Below are 22,804 nucleotides of genomic sequence, written 5' to 3'. Positions count from 1 at the left end.
AGTACCCTTTGGACATGCCAAAAACCCATGAGCTTCATCAGCAAAAAAGAGCTGACTGTTGGTTACCTTCCCATTATTCTTTGGGCTGAACACTATGGCAAAGGCTTTCACATTTTAACATTTTCATCTTTCTTTGTTTTTCTCTAAATCTCAGATAGCCCAGCAGGCACACTCCTCCACAGGCTTCCCATTTCCAGTAAACTGCAACTGTGCTTATGTAACTTCAGATATTCACTTTAAAACTAAATATTTAGGATTCATGGCCATTCATGTACCTTGGGTTTGGTTTGTGAGGTGTGTGTGTTAAAATTTATTTTCCAAAGCCTTAAGCAGGCTTGATGAAACCCTTAAAGCTGAGAGGTATGCAGGACATGCTTCATACCTTACTCACCTAGGCCACAAGCACACCACAAACACGAGGTCAACATGTAATACAAACCTCTGGAGCCCAGGGATGCACTAATCTAAATATTTAGAAGGTTAATATGTCCAACATCCCATGTCCTGTGCATCCCAAGCTCACACCCATCCATCCATCCGATGCCAATGAACCACTACAGCTGTTCAGCCAAAGGAGCCCAACACAACCCTGGTGGGAGAGATTCCAGTTCACATTCATCTGCTGCTACAGTAAAAACCAGAGAAATCAGGGCAGAGCAAACTCCTCCTTGGGTAGAAATTTCTGAAAGGTCCACAAGTTTGAAATGTAGAAATATGCACTGAGTGTTTGGATTCTCAACTTCTTTAGAATAACAGTAACAAATCACTAAAACCACCTTAAAAACCTGTCTGGGCAAACAGTGGCACCAGGTCCCTGCAGGCTGTAACTGAGACACTTTCTTATTTTCTATGTACACAAAGGCGAGAGTCAAAGTTAATTTTCACCTTTAATAAGCTCATGGGTTTTTGTTATTTAATACTCTGTAAAAAGGTATTACAGATTGATCATTATTGCAGTGACTTCTAAAGAAGATGGACAGCCAGGAGGCTGAAACTACAATATCATATACAGTATGTAGTCATAGATACTACCAACTACAGCATGAAGAAAAATACTTTTTAAATAAACAATATTTAACTGAAAACATAGAAATGGAGCTTTCATTCTTACAGTATGGTTACATAGCTATATTCCAAGAATAACATTTTAAAAAATGCTAGATCTTGAAAGGCCATAGATAAAAAGAGTCATGATGAGGATGAACCAGTTTTGCCCAGAAATGCTATAATGAGCACACTGCACAGTTTTTCAGCAAATCCTAGTTTTGCCAAGCTTCAAGAGGCAAAAGCCTGAAATGTAAAAGCTCCCAAGTTCTCTAGCTAGTCCACTTGTCTTGCTCTGGCAGGCCCAGTGACCCACACTGCTTGCAGACAGCGTGTCACCACAACTGTTCTTCACCAACACGGATCCCATCAGGCAGAGACATTCGGGTCCTTACGATGCCAGCCCCAACAAAAAGCCTCCAACAAACCCACTGGACACCACGATGTTCTGTTTGATAAATTCTGTTGACTGAGAAGAAAAATAATATTCATAAAGTTAATTGTGTCTGACTTTATTATTTAATACTTATCACAACTTCCTGGGAACAAGAACACTAAGATTGTGGAGAAGGGTGCAGGGGGAAGCAATGTGTCTAAAACCATATAAAAACAGATGGCACCAATGGAGTGCAAACTGACTCTCAGATGTCTTTAACAATATATTTAAAATACAGTGAGCCTTTTAAAAGTCAAAATACAGAGGAATTATTACAGCAATTTCATGCCAATACCACTCTAGTTTTGATTAAAACAAGACAGATGTTTTACCAACTACCTTGACAAAAAAAAGCATGAGCACCACCGTGACTTCAATTGCAATCACATCATAAAAGGTTTTAAAAAATACTGTTTTTTGGAAGAGTAGATCATTGGAAAAGAAATACACTTGACTCAATTATGAGCCAGTTTCTTAACAACTTAATCCTGGAAAAAAAACTTTATGTATGATGACATGGGTACAGAGTATTTCATGAAGTAACAGCACAGAGTATAGCACCTTTTATCAAATGTGCCATTTCATAAATCCTCTGCTTCAAACACTTCCGACTGGCAACTAACACACAGTTACAAGAGAGTCACATAATCTGAGAGGAAAAAAAAAACAAAGGAAAACCAAAAACCCCATCCTGTCCCACCCATTTCTAAGGGCAGTGGAGAAGAAGAGGTTAAGCTATTTGAGGTACAGAAGAAGCAAGAAAATCCTCACTCTTGAATTTTCAGTTCATATTCAAATTAAAATTTAAGGTAATTTTGATTAACTGATGTGCAACTCCACACAGGCTAAACCTGAGATGCCTAAACTCATTAATTACAGAGCTCTAGTGTGGCTGCTGTTTCACTGTCTACAGCACGTTCCCTGTCAGGATTCTCAGTTATTCAGAATGAAACTTAGATTGCATGCACGGAACGTGCAAATATGTAGAAGCAGGCTTTAAAAAAACCCAAACAACCACAAAATTGATTAAATGGAAGTCTTCAACTGACAGGGTGCAACAGCCCCAGTGACACTGATCAGTATCACAGCTACCTCTTCTCAATGTAGCAGGCACCTGGCAGATTCTGCAGACAGATATTCTCCAAAATGTGTAAAAATGAGATAAAATCACAACTACTGTTACAAAGTAGCTATAGCTTTTCTGCAGAGAAGTCATTATTGTCCAGACAAGTAATTTTATTATCAGCAGTCTGAGAAGATTTGGCTTTTGTCTTTGTAGTTACCATGTTTTAACCACACCACCTTGAACTTTTTTACCATGCCATGACCTTACTGGCTTTGTCACTCAACAAGAACAAGTCTGTGTGTCACCTTTAACAGTGACCAAACCAGAAAACTGAATGAATAAAGACAACACAAGCTGGTAACTTTTAATATTATAAAGCCAGACTATTTCTGATGCCTTCCAATTTAGCACTTGTGTTTTCAACTCATCACCACCTGCAGTGGAGGGTAAGGAAACCTGGCTGGTAGAAAACAGTGTATCACCTTAGACTCACCTCTTCAATTAGAGTGTTGATTTCAGGAGCTGCCTTATTTGCCCGCTTTTTTAACTGTTTTTTTGCTTTGTTTACATCTTTTTCAACTCTCTTCCAGTCAACTTGTACATATCCACTATGACTAGCAATCTAGGAAAATAAAGGCAATTAGTACAGCTGAAATTCACATTTCATGAGTCAAAATACGTTGTCTTGGTGCCTACAAGGTCACTTTTCTTATTTTTTTTTTTAATTACAGATACAGGAAAAGACATTGTTCCAATTTCAGCAGGTTCTCTGCTTCAAACACTGATACTTTTCTCAGTGACAGCAGTTCAGATTAGAACAAGCAATGGCAAAGTTCAGTAGACTCTTGTTAATTTTACCAGTTCTCTGTTCTTTAGTTATAAAAGCTTTAAAATGTTTTTCCTTCAGCATTTACTGTAGCTTGTAAGAAAAACACATTCATAGGACAACAATGAAAAACTGTTTCATTTCAGCTTCTTTCAGAATTGTAGAATTCTGATTTGTGACAGAATATCTGGGGCTAATCAAAATCATCATTAGAAATACTGAAAACTCGTATTTTAACCTACACAATTTAAACTGTCCAATAATAAAAATACTTATTACAAGAGAATTCTCACACTTTTTACAAAATAAAACCAGTAAGTAGAAAAATAACACAGCCTGAGAACAGCACAAGTTCTGTAAAATGAGAAAGTTGGCTAAGTTTGAGGAGAGTGGTTCACGACAAATTTACACACAAACTCCCAAATTTTTTAGCATGTCTAACCATCATCTCAAACCTTTGCCTTATTTCTAAGATTCGATTGTTACATGTTCTAGAAAACAGCTAAACAACTCCTTTTTTGGGGAAAAAAAGAAGTGAAAAATATCAAAACTAAGGATTACTGCTTATTTTAACTGTTAGGACAAACAGATATAAACCACTAAATTTACATGTAAATGATTGTTATATAAAAACTCTTTGTAAAGAGTGACATTTCTCAGGTCCTTCTTAAGGTCACATGTGGGTGTGAAATCAACCCAATTTACCTAACAGCCTGCTATGCAAACTGTTCAACTGGTAAATGTAAGTCACAGATAATGAACTTTTGTGGAACAGGTATTTAAATATACAATTTATTCGGTTTAGCCTAAAAAGAAATGTTTCACATCACTTACGGGCTCTGAAGTTTGACTTTCACATGGTATTTTCTAACAAATAACTGAAATTAGACCATCTAGCTTGTATTACAACTGCTACAGTAACTAAGCAACCTATTTCACCACAAACCGAGGATTTCATAATCCAGAAAAAAACCTAAAATTAAACAAGTGTCAGACAGATTTTGTTTGAATTTAAAACAAAGCTTCTAAAAGACCACCTATGCAAGAAAGTAAATTTCAGTTTCCATCCTTGCATAATTCAAAAAACCAATTCACTGGACAAATGCAAAATGAACTTACTATACTTTAAACTCTCTTTACTTCATACCACAGAATGTAACAAATTAATTGACTTTGCCTGTCTATTGTAAAACCATTTATTCACATGGGCACAAGTGCCAGGCAGGGACAGCTCATTAAGGGCTGTCTGTACAGTATGAAAGCAGGAAACCAGTTTGAAAGCTGTACTGGTTGCACATCCAGTCACTGGATGACATACCAAGAAAAGAAAAATAGTTGTACATTGGGGCAATTGTTATTTTATGAATTTAACATAACCACAAGAATTTCAAGAAGGCCCAAGCATTGAATTGGTGCCTTCTCACTCATACAACTGAAAATTAAATGTGACTGGTGTACCCAGTCCAACACAATGTAAGAAATGCTAATGTATTTGCTTGCTTGTAAAATGCAAATGGATCTTAGAAGAAACATTTCATTAAGACAACTTTAATTAGCTCAGTTACCCAGACAGCACAAAGAGGCAGAAGTTTTTAATTAAGTTCTGTTTGTAACTACTGCAGAGCTTCCACTTGTGTCAAAACCAGACATCTTTTCTCCCTGAACTTAGTAGCCCTGAAATTAGAGATTCCAAATTCTACTTTTGAGTGTTTATACAAGTCTATAAAATAAGCAACAGAAGGTAACGGTTTGAATATACAATTTTTAACTGAGAAGAAAAAGACCCCGTACTTTGGCAGTGATAGAGCCTGTGTCGTATCTACTTTGGCTGCAACCCCACTAATTACATAATTTCATATATACATGCAGAAATAATACCCCTGAACTCAAATTCTGGAAAAATATACTTCAATTTTTAGACTCTAATTCATCATAAAAAAACTACTTGCTTATAACAGTAAATTTACATAAATGCAAATTCTCAAACTTTACTAGTATTTTTAAACTCAGGCCATACAATAACAAAGTAAAATAACAGTGTCCCATTATCATATCCATGGATATATAACGTAGTCACATAGGTCTATACATATTAATTGCATATATTACTAAAGAGACCTATGGGGGGTGGATTTCTGGTTATACAGGAATCTCTCTATATATGATAATGGAATAATATATTATATACTTATCTATATATCTCATGGCTCATTGTTTGTTCAAGACCTTCCAATAGTGTTGAAAAAATAACAGAATTTTTTCAAAAAGGCAACTGAAGAAATAATCAGTGCAGGAACACTAAGAATATGTGCACCTTTCTTTACATTAATCAAGGAAAACTTGAATTTTCAAGGGCAGACCTCATTTTGGGGGTGATACTGGAGAGGCACACAGGAACTTTGCTATTGTGAAACACTGATAGGAGTAATGAGCAAAAATTTATATAGTAAGATGGGACAAAAGAGTTTTAATTTCCTCAAGGCAAAATCTCTCAAGAAGAGCCCAAGCAAGGCCAGAAGGCACAGGTGAGCTCCCCTGTGCTCAGCTGCCTGTGCAGTGCACAGAAGCCATGGGCACTTTGAGGTATTTTCTGCTATCTAGGAAGGAAACAACCCCCACCACACTCCGCCAGTTTCCAGAACAGATCTGACAAATCTCTAAGCCCAACGCACAAAGACAAGCAGGGACTGAGAAGCGGCACAACACTTTCTGTAAGAGCTGAACCGCAGAGGTTGTACCCTCAGCCACCATCTGCAGGCACAGCTCTGCTATCCCCACAGCCAGCACTGCAGGTTACAGAAGCACAGACATTCTGTCCCTCCATGTCAGAACCTGCCAGGAACTTGGCATTTCTTTACCAGTCCAACTTCCAACTCCCACTTGCTCTGGCTGTTCATTGAATACTCCCTCTGAGTCTGCACACATTCACTGTCAAGTGGGATACTCAACATAAAAGTGAATCCAACTCTTCCTCACCAAGTCCCCAGCTCCAGAAGCAGGCTGGTCCCTCCCTGGGAACATGACTAGGATGCCACACTGGGCTGGAACTACATAGTCTTTAAGGTCCCTTCCAACCCAACCCATGCTATGATTCCATGATCATCATCATGGTGCAGTATCAAAAATCCCTGTACAAGATAAAGCCAAGGATATCTCGGAGTTTATTTTGTTTCTTGTGTTGTTTTCATGTATTTACTTTTCCTAAATTAAAACATAACTTAATGAAGAATTGAATTTAATTCATCAATGGTGTATTAATGGGCTGAGGAGCAGTATACTAATGAAAGCACAAATAACTGAATAAAAATCCAATTTCCTTATTAAATAATAGACAATACAGATCAGAAGAACCTGTAATTTGTATGCTCATTGCAGAGCAAAAAACAATGAAACTGCTATTGAGGAGATAGGATTTTAAAAATTAATAAATATTAGGTGCTCATTAAGAACAACTGTTTTTAACCAATTCATTATAGGAGAACCAAGAGTACACGAGTTCATCCTCTTCAGGATTTCATTAAATTGTGCTGTATAAATGAGAAGTTACAAGAAAAATCCCTTACTTGTTATGAGAAATGCATTGCATTTTCCTTAACATAGTGCATGGATATTGATCTTACACCAGCGTATTTGAAGAACTACATCTATTTCACTAAATAAAAAGGATAGTTAATTCATTAAATTGAGCTGTGGAAATATCCACTGCAAAGATGTGATAACTGATCTTGATTTTGAAAAGCTGTGCAAATTTAATGTCAGTTTTATCTTTTTCCTCCAACTACTTTTCATATAATCAAAACTAAGACTGAAGTTCTAGATCACTTACAAAAACATGAGAAATCTTTTTTGCTTCCTGTACAAACTGACAGTCAAAAAATGTACTGCTTTCAGTTTGCCATTACATTTCTCAAGATGGAGTCATCACCCACTGCAGAAAAAAAATGTATTTTTTAAATTTTAAGACTGAAACGTTTCACTGAATGGGCTTCAGCCAAGAATCTTGCCTTCTGTAGTTATTATTCTTGTTCTAGCATGTAATTATAATGTCAATGTTGCAATCAGCAGTTGAAATGAAATCTGCAACTTCAGAGAAATTTACAGATAAAAAGGAACTTTCTAGTAATGTGCTGAAACACTCTTCTGCCCACTCAGGGGAAGCACTGAACATGTATTCATAGAATCAGGATGTGTGATCTTTAAATGAAAAAATTAAAGACTACAAAAATGTAATTACACCATAGAATTTATGACTCAGCCTTAAAATGCAAAATGTTTTGAATTAAAGGAGAGACCAAGGCACTTACTTCATTTCCTTCCAAGAGAATCTGATCTTACTTAAGATATAGACAATCCAATCAAAATACTTAGCTCATATTTCCTCTTGGATAATACTCCTTTCTGGATTCAGTGTAAATGAGATCAACCAAGAAATCAGACACTCAACCACATGGCAAACCTATTGCATACACAGGAAAGCTCCCCAAACCTCACAGCTCAACAAGCAAAAATCCTGCACAGGGGATGTGTTTTATTCAATTTCCATTCTCCTTTGTTTACAGGTCTCAGCTTTAACTTTTCAGCTTCCTGTAGTCAGGAGCACTGAGGAAGGCACCTGCAGCAATGTGCTGCCTCCACCCCACGTGCCTCTGTCCTGGCAGCTCTTCAGTCATATTGATAAAAAGAATTATTATTAAAATAATTAATACCAATAGCATACAAAACATGTGAAAAGAACCAAACTAGCCCCCAAAGCAGTAGGGATCATGACCATGAAGGAAGCGTGTGTACTTGACACCACAGCGACATTTCAATGTATCACACAGCAGCAGTTACTATCCCACCCTTCCTGATCAATGCTTGACTGCACCAGCTATTACAATCAAAGAAGAAATAAATGCAGGATATGCCTTTCAGAAGCCCTCCAGGATGATGCTGGAAAGAATAAATATATCTTTAACCTGCCCTCTCAAGAAATTGTGTATCATTGAGCCTAAGTAGGCATCAATCTATATCCCCTAGAACAACCTGAGGAAAAATGAGAAGCTCACAGGTATTAAGACATGAAAAACACCAGTAAAAAATCTGGTATCTTAAAGAAGAGCACATGAAATTGTCCTTCACTTAAAGTTTGTAATCTAATTTAAAGGCTTTTTGGAAATATATCCTCCCCTAATCACAGTATCTGATGAAAAATAAAAATGATCATGCCAGATAATTAAAAACTTCTGAACCTGAAAGCCAGCAAAGAGAGGAATGCAATGAACCTGTCAAGATTCAGGCAGGCTTTAGAGGTTCAACAAATATAACATGGCAAGGGGAGAAAAGAGAAGGACATGGGTCATACTGGGACCAGAACAAGCCTCCCAGGCAACTCCCAAAGCGGCCTACTTCTTCTAAAGCTCTGATAAAATTCTCAAACCAACGTAAAATAAACACATTTTAAATTCTCCCTAACCATAGGTTTACAGGCAGTTCCTCCCATCTGGCAGCACTGAATCACACGCAGTACCTCAGCTTCTGCCCAGAAGGTTCTCATCTTACTACAAATTACTTTACAGGACAGAGTAGATTCTGATTTACCTCTGATTTTTGAAATGTCTCTTTGGTACATTTGTACACAATACTCCAGTTGAAATGTAAGGTTTTGACTGATAAGACTAAAAAGATGAAGTAGGTAAGAAGCCTTCCTAATTAAATGTTACCCAACAGCTGTGTTTTTCCTATTGTTTAGTAAATAACATTTGCCAACTTATAAAGCATGAAATGCTACATACTTGAAGCAGAAGAAAGCCACCACCTACTGCAGTTGCTGCAAGCTTTCCGACTTTCTGGAACAAAAATCCCGCACACCTTAGGGGAACAAAACAAAAAAAAAACCCAATCCAATGAAGTTTTCTGCTGAACAATGCTACACTCTACAATTCCTGACTGCAACTATTACCATTATCTCATTTAACAAAGCAAATGTATAATTTCATATTTACAAATTTAAAAATCAAGGCTATTTAATGCAAGCAATATTAAATTAACGATGCCTAAAACAAGACAATGTGAGTAATGGCTGCCTGTTCCTGGCTGTCTGATGGCCCCTTTAAAGTAAGCTTGAGATCTCCAGATCTTACTGTTATTAAATGTAGCACGTTAATAAAGCACAACATAATTATATAAGAGTGCTACTATAACTGTTCCCAAATGGAAGGTAAATACATTATACCATAATTTATAATAACTACACAACTCCTAAATGAAAGATCTCAGTAAAAAGAAGCACATCCCTACACAAGAGTTAAACTCAGCAAGGCCACTCTACTGGGACATGGCGTTAGTCTATTTTTAATGGATCAAGGGAACCAGAAAATTACCTTTGTCTCAGTCTCCAAACCCTCCCACATTAAATGGAGAACAGCACAGATATTGATATTACAGAGAAGTGAAAAGGCAGGAAGGGGCCTCTGAAGGTCACCTGGGCCAGTCACCTTCCCAAAACTGCTGCAGAGCCCAATCCAATCCCGAAGCTCGGTCAGGCTGCCAAGAGCCCTGACTCAGACAAGAATTTCCAGGGCTGATGGCTCTGCAACTTCCCTGGGCAATTCCAGTGTGTCTAAACACTGGCCCACACACAGAGGGGAATTTTTCCCCCTGCATATGAACAGTGAATTCATATTTATATTCATCAGTGGGCACACACAGATATGTGCATCTACAGATACTGAAATATGCACTTTCCAGATCATTCAGTAAGACAGCTTTTATGAATGCCAGATGAACCATTCCCTAGAAACTTCTGAGTTTACATCTACACATCTAAGTTTTAAAAATAATTTTAAGGCTATACAAGCAAATAAAAAACTCAGACTGAAAGCTAAACCTCCACTACCTCAAAGCTGTACTGAGCCTGGGTACAACAATTTCATTTTTAGTCTATCTCATCTTCCAGTTCTTGCATAATCCCTCTTTAAAAGTCACTGTGCTGCCATAATGATGTTTTCCACTGAATTTACCATTTTTCTGAGTACTGGAATAGACAAATACCATTCAAATAGCTCTGACAAATAACAAATACCTTGACACTGCTGTTCAGGCTGTAGCCACATTGTCCAGTTTAAGTTCTCATCTTTACTGTCTAGCTTTCACCATGAATTATTCTGGTATAACTAGGCTATGGTATCTCTCTCCAGTTAACATCAGAGCCGACTGTGAACTTGCTCAACATGGCTCCAGCTCCATTTAGAGGAAACAGTCTCCATTAAATGGGGCTCTTAAGTAAAAGTATATTTTGCCATCTTTTTTTTCCCCTTCACGTGTTTTACATGTAAAATAGGCCTCCGCCATAATATAACTTTCTAAGTCTATAGTCTGGTAAGGTAATCAACTTTTCCATACAAATAAAAGCTATATGGAGTAAATTTTCCATTATTCTTATCATTTTAGAGCTCTGACATTTTCCCAAATCCTTTCCACAGTAGCTAGTACGAGTTCCCTTGGATAACTGGTGCTTCACCAATATTAAAAAAACCTTCACAATGATGACTCAGAGTAACAAGCTAAAATTGTTCACACATGAATTATCTTGTTCAACGCTAAAGGAAATCCCATTAAAGATACATTTATCTGCTTTGAATACCCTTGGAAATGGATCTTCTAACAGAGTAAAAGGTCTAGGTCAGTTATGGAAAGGGAAGCTCCCTCACCAGCCAGTCACACCTCCCATCACAATCTGTGTGGCTACAGAGTATTTTTCTACAATTGGTCCTGAATTGCGGCCAAACACACGATTCCACCAGTGGTGACGCCGTGCATATTCTGTTAAATCCAGCACTTCGTAGGAATCATCGTCACTGTCGTGGTCTTAAAAAGAAGAAAAAAAAAAAGTTATTTTCTCAGTTATACAGTACATTAACAATTTCTGTAAAAACCCCAGATCCAGTTTGGGCATTAACTGGGTAATCCAATGGTTTAAATTGTAGTGTACAAGCTACCTGTGGTCCAGCAGCTCCAGGACAAAGGATTTTGGGGCTAATATGCAATCATCAAGGTAAGATGTAGAAGGCTATAGGGTATAACCTATAAAATCCATGACTGGCACTACAAATGTGAAGAAGAATCCCCTACCTGTACAAGTACAGGAACCAAGAGGCATCAGATGAAACTACCAGTTAGTTCATTCAACACAAACACAGAAAAACCCAACAAAAACAAAACCCAAAGGGATAAACCAACACTTCAAAAGATTAAAAACTCCTGGCCCATTGCTCTCCTCAGAGGACCAGACATCTGCATATGCCACTAAGCCAAGAAGCCACTTCTGTTCCTTTTCCATAACAAGTGAAACAGATGATGCTGGGACTTCAATTAAGTTCCATGCTTGCAGGGCAATTCTGTCAGTGTTTTCAAAACAGGTATCCTACAACAACTTCAAATTAGAGATCCTCAACACCATGTCTACTTGAACACCAGAGGAAAGAGATGGGTCTAGATTTTTAAAGACAAATATTTGAGAAGTGTATCACATTCTGTGGATATACACACGAACTGAAGCCCACTTTGGCTAAATATATTTGAGGTTAAATCTAAATTCAGCAATCCTGGTGGGACATTCCAGAAAAGAAGAGCAGTTAAATTATTACCTAGAATTATAAAGTAAGAGTGTAGATATAAACATTTTATTAGGAATTTTGACAGCTTTTTAACTTGTACTACCAATATGGGTTAAAACTTCAAAGACTGCAAAATAATGCAGTTGTGCACTATTTCCCTTTATTACCACCTAATTGTTCTTGAGTACTAAAAAATAAATAGCAAGATCCATAACGCTAAAAAGTTGCTATTGAATGGTCTTTCTTTGAGGTATTGAGGACAATCTGTTTAACTTCTTCAGATGGAGAAGAATATTAAAACACTGTCATAAACAGTTATATTAATTCTTCCCTTAAATTATTATTATTTAAAGCAAAACTCGTGTACACAAGTATAACACATTCTGTGGCAAATAACACTGCCAGAGCATTTTCTACTGATGAAAAATACTCCCTGCATGCGGCATATGATGTTCTGGACATTCCCCAAGCACATCGAACTGTGTCAGTGCCAAAAGGCGCCACACGACGAGGCCACAGCAATGCCCTAAATCCCCGCACGATGAAGGATGCGGCGGCCATGGGGACTGGAGGCTCCTCGTTCCCGTCCCGCATCCCCCCGGCACCTGCAGGTGCGCGGCCCCGTGGTCCGTGAGGGCTCGGCCAGCACTCATTATGTCTGCGCGCCTGGCTAGAAGGGGTTTCAGTGGTTAAACCCCGGGAAGGACCTTTATCCCGGGTGATGCCGAGGGTGCCGGGGCCGATGCGCCGGGCCGCGCGGTGGAGGGGGGACACGCACGGATTGGGGGGGGGGGCCAGAGCCCGGGCCATCCCTCCCCGCCTCCGGGACGCAGCGCGGGCAGCGGGAGGGGGCTGCCCACCGCCCCCGAGAGGAAGGAAGGGCGCCCGCCGCGCCGCCTCCTCCCCGCTCCCGTCAGGAAGGGGCCAGCACTGACCTGAGGCGGAGCGGGGCCGCCGCGCCGCCATGTTGGCCGGTGCTGAGGCGGCGCGCGGCCTCCCCGCTGCGCCCCCAGCGGCCGCTCGCGCCCCGCCCCGCCGCGGTGCCGCCCCCTCGCGGCCGCTCCGCGCATGCGCCTCCCGCCCCCCCCCCCGTGGGGTGTCCCTGAGGGGACGGGGCGGGGGTTGGGCTTTGGGAAACGTGGAATATCCTGAAGTGGGAAGGACTCGCAAGTATCATCGGGTCCGGCTCCCTACGCTGCGCAGGACTCCGCAAGAATCCCGTCATGTGCCTGAGAGCGTGTTCCAAACGCTTTTTGAGCTCCGTCAGGCTGGTGCTGTGACTGCCGCCTTGGGGAGCCTGTTCAGTGCCCAGCCACACTCTGGGGGAAGAACCTTTTCCTGATATCCAACCTAAACCTCCACTGACACAGCTTCAGGCCACTCCCTCGGGTCCTGTCACTGTCACCACAGAGAGGAGATCAGTGCCTGCCCCTCCTCTTCCCCTCATGAGGAACTTGGGACTGCAGGGAGGTCTCCCCTCAGTCTGCTCCAGGCTGAACAGACCAAGTGCCGTCAGCTGCTCCTCACAAAGGCTTCCCGCCAAGGCCCTTCACCTTCTTCGTTGCCCTCCTTTGGGCACTCTCCAGTAGTTCGATGTGTTTCTTACCTTGTGATGCCCAAAACCGCACACAATATTCAAGCCTGTGCCATGAGGGGCCCATTGACCCCAGTGATGGGGATAGGAACCCTGAAACCTTCCCAGTATCTCCATCTGTGTGCGAGGAGCAGAACAGTGGCTGCAAGCATGGCTGGACAGCAGCTACATGCCATAAGCCCCATAAAAATTAATAACCAGAAAAGAAAACAAAACACAAGGCCCCTCAAAGTACAAAGGTTAAAGCCAACGTGAGCTGTGAAACATTTGTAAAAGTTAAATTTGAGCCCTGGTGTGCTCCCTCCTTCAATGCATTGTGGGGTTTCAATGGGCTAAAAGCCACATAATTGTATTTTATTACTTTTTTTTTATTGTGTGCAGCCATAACATGGAGGTGGCTGACACAGTAAGTGCAGCTTCAGGAGTGTTGTTGCAATATGAATCAAGAAAGCATCAAAGAACATCACTTATAAATAATAAAATTGAAAACACATTATTTAAAAGTGTTTACAGCTGCTCACTTGGACTCTTACCCTGCCAATACAGAAGACAGACAATTACAATGGAAAAAAATCCACTTTTCCCCATGTCATAAAGCTGCTTTTATGGAGTAAGCATTTAAGATTTTAATTAAACTCCTTAATTGTGTCAGCCTTAACAGACATAGGAAAAAAGGGGAAAACATCTTCCACAAAAAGGTCCTTTAGTCAGCTCTGAACTGAAGGTAGCAGATAAAACTTGAAGTTAGTGTATAAAGTGGTCGTTTGCTTATTAAATTATTTTTATTACAAAGATTTGCCATTGTGATAAGCAGGTGACAGCATGCCAGACAGAACTAGTAATATATTGCTTTCTTTAAGATTTTCAATAGATATGTTTCTGTATGGAACACAGATTTGTCTCACGATTTGTTTTGACAAACACTGCGCATCTTCGGAGTTTCCTTGTTTAAGCATAAAATTGGTGGGTTTGGTATTCACTTCCCCGTCAGTAACAAAATGCTTGTTGACTTTTCCCAGTCAGATGCCAGTAAGGTAAGGGAGGTGACCAGAAAGTTTTGCTCAGGCTGTGTGAGCCTGGCTATTTTTGTACCTTTTGGTGTTCGAATTCTTAATATTTGGCTTCCCTATTTTTAACTATGATCAGTTAAAAATAGCAGCGCTTCTCAGATGACTTTCCCCATGTCTCTACAAACAATTATATTAATTTTCTTTCAGAACAGGGAGGTTTATATAATTAGCACTTTTAAAAGATTAACATTAGAAGCTGCATTGTGTTCTACATGCAACTACTGTTTTCCCCCTTTTGCAACCCTCTTGCCAAGTCAGGGCGGTGTGACAAGTGGCAAGGAAGGAGTTTAGGAAAGAGCCAGGGAAAGCCATTTTGGCAGGTTTTGGGCTTGTGGTATCTGTTCTAAGATGTTGTCTTGCCCAACACAAGACATTTCCCTGTGGGTTCCAGCTGTGTAGGATGCAGTGGTGCTCCCAGCCATGGTGCTCAGCCCAGCCTGCTCCTAGGTGCTGTGAATCAACCAAATGTCTGCCCAGGATCTGCAGGCACTGCCTGGGGGATTGGCTCGATGCCCACACAGAAAATGCTAACAGGATTGTTCTTGCTTCCAGCAAAATCCATAACCTGTGCAGAGACAGCAAACCTTGTGGCTCCAGAGACTGAGAATAACTGGGAGAGCTTTTACCATCCCCATTGTGATGTATAAAATTCCCCAAGCTCATTCAAATCTTGTGCACACTGGTGCTTTCTTCAACCTATTCATGGCAGATTCTGACAGATTTTCCAAGGAAAGGTAGACAGTTTAAACTCAGGCCACATTTTGATTTCACCCTTAAAGGCTCTTCAGGAACAAAATGTTTTCCTGTAGCATCAGAAGGACTGTACAGAAAAATTGCACTCTTTGCTCTATAAGCCCTGGCTACAAGTTCAGGCTGTGCAGCCACCCTCTGTCCTTGTACCTGTGACAAGCATGTTCGCTATCACAGCTTGCAAGGGAACATACATGGCACACACGTATCTTACAAATACTAAAAACCTCCACAATAAGCAACCCAAAAACCCTAAAAAGCAGAAGAGAGCCCTCCAACCTTCAAATGCCAGTGTGACTCTAATCTAGCAGCTTCTCTGTGCTGCTGACCAGATTTCCAAACTGGGACACACATCCTTGAATTTTTTACCATCTTGCATGATTAATTACAAAACCTAAAGGCAACAGACGCTGCTGGCCATCTCCACTAGGCCTTACTTGTGAGTGAAACTTAGGTTCTCAGTGGGTTTAGCCTAGTAAATGCAGTCAGAATAACCTGGCAATAAAGGTATTCGAGCAAATGGATGATTCATTTTTAAAAACCAGACTGGACGTGCTGTTATTCAATGCTCAGTTGGCTGGAAAATGGCAGAGAAATGTCTTCTCAGATATGGGAATGGATTTAGATTCTAAGTCAATCAGGATCCTGGGCAACAGCTGTTGTGGGAAGGCACCAGACTCTGACTCTTGGAGGTTGTGACCTTTCTGCAACAGCCTCTAGATAGTTTTTGGATGAGGAGTGAAAGCTTGCACCAGGACTTTTTCCAGCTCTTTCTTGCTTGCCTGGCAGAGAGGGGCCATAACCTGAACTGTTAATGCAGTAGGAAGTTCCATGACTTCCAGACGAAGAGCAATACAGGGGCAGACACTGTTCTCTTCTCTCTGTTGACCAGGGACTCAACCCGAGGGAGTGGCCTAACGTTGTGTCAGGGGAGCTTTAGGCTGGATATCAGGAAATGGTTTTTCCACCAGAGGGTGGCTGGGCACTGGAACAGGCTCCCCAGGGCAGTGGTCATGGCTCCAAGCCTGACAGAGCTCAAGGAACATTTGGACAATGCTCTCAGGCCCATGGTGGGATTCTCATGGATGGGCCAGGAGTTGGACTTTGATGATCCTTGTGGGTTCCTTCCAACTCAGGATATTGTATGATTCTGTGATGTTAAAATGAAGATACTCCTCCCTGTAATTATGATGTTAACAGATACACATCCTTGTGTCTCATGACATCTCTATGTGAGATTTTGGATGGCTTGCTTGTATTGCTTGTCTTCAACCTTCCTTTGTCACTTTTCTTTGTAAAATGTTTGTTACAAGATTTAACTAAATTTAATTATGAGAATTTTTTTTTTGTTTGTGAACATCATTAAATTCTGCTTTTCAGTTTTGTACTACTCTCAACTCAATAACAGCCTCCTTTATCTTAGAATCACAGAATAATTTTGATTGGAAAAGACCTGTAATATGATTGAGTCCAGCCATAAATCTTAATTCATTTATCCTAATGAAATTTCAGTTATAAATTCCCACCACAATTCATGTGCGAGTGGAGGAAAAGGGGCAGAGAAAGAGATGTCTGTTGTTTGCATTAACTAACAGAAGTTTAAATTGTCTCTTGGTGAAGAATTCAACCGATACAAAAAGAAAAACCAAGTTTAGTGTGCTGTGAAAGGTGTTTAAACAGGTAACAACCAAAGACATCACCCAGGTAAGATGCACTGGATCTACAGCACCTGCATTTTACTTATTAAACAAAACTGATGGTTAGTGGTGGGTTGGGCTGCAGCAGGACACATTCCCATGACCCTAGCCTGGAAAAGTAAGGAAATAAAAATAAAAAGTTAAGGGGGAGATTGGTCTTTGCTGTTCGGTTTGTTTACTATATTGTTAATAATGCAAGCTGATTATCCATTAATCTTTTGATCTCCCCTCTGATTCGTTACCAGACTTGGACTGCAGCACGGAGCTCTGACTGAGACCTCCCACTATTGTATGAACCCCATCCCTGCGCTGGGATGGTCTGTGTGCCATGCCTGTGGAAAACGCCGGGATCGCGGCCAGAGGGGAGCCAGGGGAACCAAGCTTGGGGCAGAGCGCTCGTCTGGCACAGCTGAGCTCATCATTCCTTTGGGATCTCCCCTGGAGGCAGCCAGTGCTTAAGCGGTGGGAGCAGAATGCAGGAGATCACTGCATTCTCATGGAGGTTCATCTTGCCCAGTCAAAATGCTTAATAAAAACTGGAGTGTTCACCTAATTTGAGGCTTTGTGTGATTGTCCAGGCAAATAAAGGGCAGCGAGGGGAACTGAATCTTAGAAAAGCAGAAAGTCTTGCAAGGCACTGGAAGGTTGTCTTCAATTCGATATAGGTGTCTCTCTGTTGTTAAATTCTTGTTTAAAACTTTTCTCATATACAAAGTGACTTTTTTTTATAATGAAAGTGTTCTGCCAAGTTTGTGTTCTTAATTTGCTGTTTTCTTGTAAGTAAAAACTCAAGGATTTTTAATTACCTGGAGGTAACCTTTTGTTTACTGTATGTCCATATTATAAAATTTCAGAAAAGCATGCTGACTCTAGTACTGCATTATTTTAGAGAAGTTTTTTAAACAGCATTTAGCTGTGATCATGAATGTAATGATACACTTTGGTTTTAAGTTGTCCTTCAGAGATAAATATCCAATTCCCTTGGTAAATCCTGTAGGTATTCTGGAGTTCCCTGCTACTGTCACTCAAGTACTCGGACAAACCAATGGAGAGAGTGAGAACAGACTGACAGTCTGGCAGTCTGTCTTGCCAAGCAAATGTAAGGAATTACTTTTTAGAGGAGCTGCGACGATGAATCAATCATAGACACCACTTCCACAGCTAACAGATGTTCCTATTTTCTGTAGCATAAGTGTGCATAAACAATGAAGAGAAAAATAAAAGTTATTTGCATGGCTTTTTACAAAGTTAAGGGTAACAGGATAATAACTGGGCAGGGCAGATTTAGAAAAAATCCACACTGAAAAAGTTGAGGACCCTCCAGAAATACCATCTAAGAGCCCAAGGAATTTCAGATTTTTCTGTTTGTGAAGCCTTGCACCAAGAAAAGGTTAAAAATCCTAAAATTAAGGGAAACATAGTAATAATGTTTTTCATTTTCTAGCAAGAAACAAAAGCCAATACAGAACCGTAATGAGTAAACTCTAGACAGTACACAAAGAGAAAAGATAATTCATGTGAGTCATCACTGCTGGCAAGGAAAACCTTTGATCAGATACTGCTGTGCCAGTCACAGGTAGCATTCCCTGAAACACCTGGCTGCTCTCAGGTCACCTCAAGCTTATGAAGAGCTCTCCTACCGCTTCTCCTTCCGTGCTGCCTGGTTTTGGCTGGAATAAAACTAAACACATTTCCCCCAGAAAGCTGAAAATGTGCCAACACAGTCAAACATGAGACTCCTGGAGTACAGGGCTGCCTCCAACTACCCCATTCCCCATGGCTGTATCCCCTTCCTAGATGGAGATCTCAAAATAACATTTCTCTGGCCAAAGGACTAGCTTGCTTTAGCGACCCTGAGATCAGGGGAACTGGATTTGTTTTCCAGGGGTAATTTTTCTGCAAAGATTGAGGCCCCTGGCAACTGGGGAGACAGCCTGATAAGCTAGAGAGGCATTCCTTACTGTACTTGTGCACAGTAACTGTACTTCATCACGAAGACCGTCCCTAACTTTACAAAGGCAATGCCAAATAAAATTTAAATAATTTCTTTATAACAAAGTTTGTCTTGAAAGATTGCCCAAAGGATCAGACTCTCATTCAGTTACCTTTCAAAGCTCAATAATAGTGAAATAACTATATAACAGCATTGTTTCCAGTAGCACTGTTAATTTTTCCAGCTTTTAAATACTTAAATCTTGATTTCTCATAAAATACTAATGCAGTTTGACAAAAATTGAAAGCAGCCATTGCCTCTGATAAAACTTTTCCAAGACAGATAATGTTCACCTTTTCATGCTGGTTTTCTCCAATATTTTTTCTGTGGAAGTATTGTAGCCACCGTGACTTATCCCCACTGACCACCTTCAGCACTTATGGTCTCTACAAGGACTTGATAATGATTTTTGCAGAGTGAGAGCTGCACTCCCCTAAAGAAGACCAAGTGCTACACTGCAGAGCTTTCAGCACCTGGCAAGACAGAGGCAGGGCCATTTACTGAAGCTGTTTGGGACATAATGGTGAGCTAAACATCTGTAGCAGCAGCAATACTGACTGATTGAACCTGAAAATGATATGGGTAGGGATCAGAGGAGGAAATCTAGTTTCTCTTCCCATCATTAATTCAATGAGCAAGACATTCAGGCTGTATCTACAGAATCTTTTGTGCCATACATTTCCTGGCACTGACACCATCTGCCGAGTCCCACAGGCTGCAGCAACAGTGACACAGAGGTAGCAGTGGCTCCAGTGTGTGTTTGAATGCTGTTCTCATTAAGTCTCATCCAGAATTTCTCAGAGGAGGAGGAGGAGAAGTGTGGGATATTTGCTTGTCCAACTGGAATCCAAACTAGTAGAGTTCTCTAGTCTGCTCTTGTAGTCACAAACCTCATACTCACTCAGAAGAGGGCAAGCAAAACCAACAGACCTAAGTGCAGCCAGGATGACTTCTCAGAGGAATCTCCCCATGTTCATTTTTTAAATTCAGTTTCATACTGAGGCCTCTTTCTTGGTATTTGTCAGATGGAACATCAGGAACTGGAGTGATAGGACAAGGAGTAATGGGTTCAAATTGAAAGAGAGGAAATTTAGGTTAGATATGTAGAAGAAATTCTTTACTGTGAGGTTGATAAGGCACTGGCACAGGTTACCCAGAGAAGCTGTGGATGCCTCATCCCTGAAGTGTTCAAGGCCAGGTTAGATGGAGCTCTGAGCAACCTGGTCTAGTGGAAGGTGTCCTTGCTCATGGCAGGGGGTTGGAACTGGGTGATCTTTAAGGTCACTTCCAACCTAAACCCTTCAATGATTCTATGGCAAGCCCCATTTTGAACATGGAGCTTGTTTGCACTCTTTTTATTGTACAGCAAGGTTTGGCTGAAGGTTTCCAGGCAATTGTGTGGAGGCTACACTGGCAGCTGCTGACAGCCAAGGTATTTTCCAGTGCTCAGCCACAGGAAGCCACACGTGAGCTGCACAGGCACAGGTCATGCAGGAGGACTGACCTGTGGTCGGTCACTTGGCAGAAGAGGAGGTTATGGGGAAGTAGTTGTTGGGCACAGGTTCCAGCATCTGCATAAAAAGATGCAGGAAGTGGAGAGACAGACATTCCAATCCAAAGGAGAAGGGAAGTCCTTCCAAGCTCAGTAAAAACCTGACCAGTACCTAAAAGGTGCTCAAAAGTGGTGAGAAGAGCAAAGGTATGAAGAGGTACTGACCTTCTCTTTGTGTGTGCATGTACATTTCTATGTTATGTGAGGTAAGATCAGGACTGGCATAGTTTTAAACCTTTGCATGTCCATTTACTTCACCATTTCTAAAGACATGGATGCCTTCAGGGCTGTCCCAAGACGAGGCTCCTGGAAAATATGGATGCTTTTGTTGCCAGGGTCTTTTCTGTGTCAGTGTTAAGCTCCAGGGGCCTAGACAGGTGTGCTTTGGGATTCTGCCTCTCTGAGGTGGTGCTAACCCGTCAGCGTGATCACAGAGCTGCAATAAGAAAGGGAACAATGGTCTGTAAATCTCAAAATCGTTCACACCCATGTAGTCATCACTCACAGCGTCCTCCAGAGGGGAACTGCAGCAGGTATGCACATCAGGCGATCAGGAGGAATTTCTTCACTGAAAGGGTTAGAATGGGCTGCCCAGGGAGGTGGTGGAGTCCCCATCCCTAAAGGTGTTCAAGAAACAAGTGGATGTGGCACTCAGTGCTCTGGGCTGGGTGACAAAGTGGTGATCGGTTAAGGGTTGGACTCGATGATCTCAGAGGTCTTTTCCAATCTAATTGATTCTGTGATCCACAGAGGCCTCGCCCTAGAGTTACCAGGAAGGTGGTGAAACCAGGAAGGACCTTTTGATAAGGATCACTAGTGTAGATGTACTTTATCTCCTTCTTGCTTACTCATGACATGTCACTGATGTTAAAAAGTAAACTAGTGAGGAGATCATAAAGCTGGGCATCAGCAGCTCAATATTTGTGAAATACAACTTCACAGCACATTGTCTACTTTGCTTTGCAGTGTTTGGTTTATGTTTTTGCTTATTTATATTTTGCATATTTTATGTGCATTCTATATCCCATAGGCAATTTCTGCATTCAGTTCAGGTTTTTTTCCCTTCTGATTGATCAGGACCAGTAAGTAATCTTTAGAAAATTTGTTTGTTCTATTTGTTCCTGTCTTCTTCCTAAATGTTTGATGAGTGGGTGATTTGTTTGTGCTGTCGTTACAAAAACCATATGTTGATGTGGTCTTATGGAGGAGTGTTTTTATTATTTTAAGAGTTCAACTAAGGATGTTTCCAAAGGAGTCATAATTGCTCTTCTAAGTACAAAGGCTGAACAATGACTGGCTTACAAATAATGCCAAAAATCTGTTCAGCTCAGTCTAATTATTTCAAAGACTAAAATCTGTTTCTCAGAAATGTCTTCTTTCCACAGTCTGGACTTTTGCACATACTAAGAAAGTTATATTTCTGGAAGTTCTCTGGTTCATAGTCCCTTGGAGCAAGGGAAAGTATCCAATTTTTCATGTACATCTCAGTGTATGCAAAAACTTTAAGGCTGCCCCTGTCTTGATGTGAAATTTATTGTGCCCCAGCCTAACCAGTGCTGGGGGTTTGGTTGTCATTTTCATGGGTGTGATGAAAACTGGAGGGAATTTTTGCTGGGAGACTGGTGCCTGTGCTGTTGCCAGCTGGCCAGTGTTGCTGGAAACACCTTGTGAGGCTGTTTGGTGTCACTGACGAGCAGGAGACAAAGTTCTGACATGGGTGGTGTCAATCTCCTCTGTAAATATGAGATTCCCACTGACACCTGGGGGACTACAGGAAGTACAAGGAAAGCACCGTGAGTGTAATTGCAGTAAAAATGATCCCTAAATTGTCTGGTCTGTAAGGGACTCAATACTATCCTGGCAAAAGGAGAATCTCTGGAAGTGCCTCAGTGCCCAGTATAGGCCACTGTATATGGTAGAGATTCACCTGTATATTTTATACCTAAAATATTAAATAACGACTATTATTCAGTGCTGCAGGAGTAAAGAAAATGAAAAGAGGAAAATAGCTATGCAGCTGGCCAAGACCTTGAAGATGACAGACTCTTCAAAACAGTTTTCAGAAAAACAATTTCAAACCTCCCTGCTGCAAAGCCTCCTACACAGCCCTTGCAGAGAGTTCTTTTAGAGGAGAACTTTAAACAAAGGAGCACAATTGTGTGGCCATGTTTTGAGAGCA

At 40.8% G+C, this 22,804-nt stretch overlaps 1 protein-coding gene across 1 annotated transcript; it reads right to left on the bottom strand.

Annotated features, from left to right (window-relative positions):
- Window positions 1-868: 868 nt before the first annotated feature.
- FUNDC1 (FUN14 domain containing 1) lies at window positions 869-13,002 on the bottom strand. The gene is made up of 5 exons (XM_069025114.1): window positions 12,905-13,002; window positions 11,064-11,220; window positions 9,147-9,222; window positions 3,040-3,168; window positions 869-1,513 (listed from the first exon to the last, which is right to left on the bottom strand). The coding sequence occupies exons 1-5, from the start codon at window positions 12,933-12,935 to the stop codon at window positions 1,436-1,438; spliced, it is 471 nt and encodes a 156-aa protein (XP_068881215.1). The 5' UTR covers window positions 12,936-13,002; the 3' UTR covers window positions 869-1,435.
- Between the last annotated feature and the right edge of the window lie 9,802 nt (window positions 13,003-22,804).

Source organism: Aphelocoma coerulescens, chromosome 1 (assembly GCF_041296385.1).
Source record: "Aphelocoma coerulescens isolate FSJ_1873_10779 chromosome 1, UR_Acoe_1.0, whole genome shotgun sequence".
Lineage (NCBI taxonomy): Eukaryota > Metazoa > Chordata > Aves > Passeriformes > Corvidae > Aphelocoma > Aphelocoma coerulescens.
The sequence above is the reverse complement of the archived record's forward strand: the minus strand, read 5'-3'. Positions and strand labels throughout refer to the sequence as shown.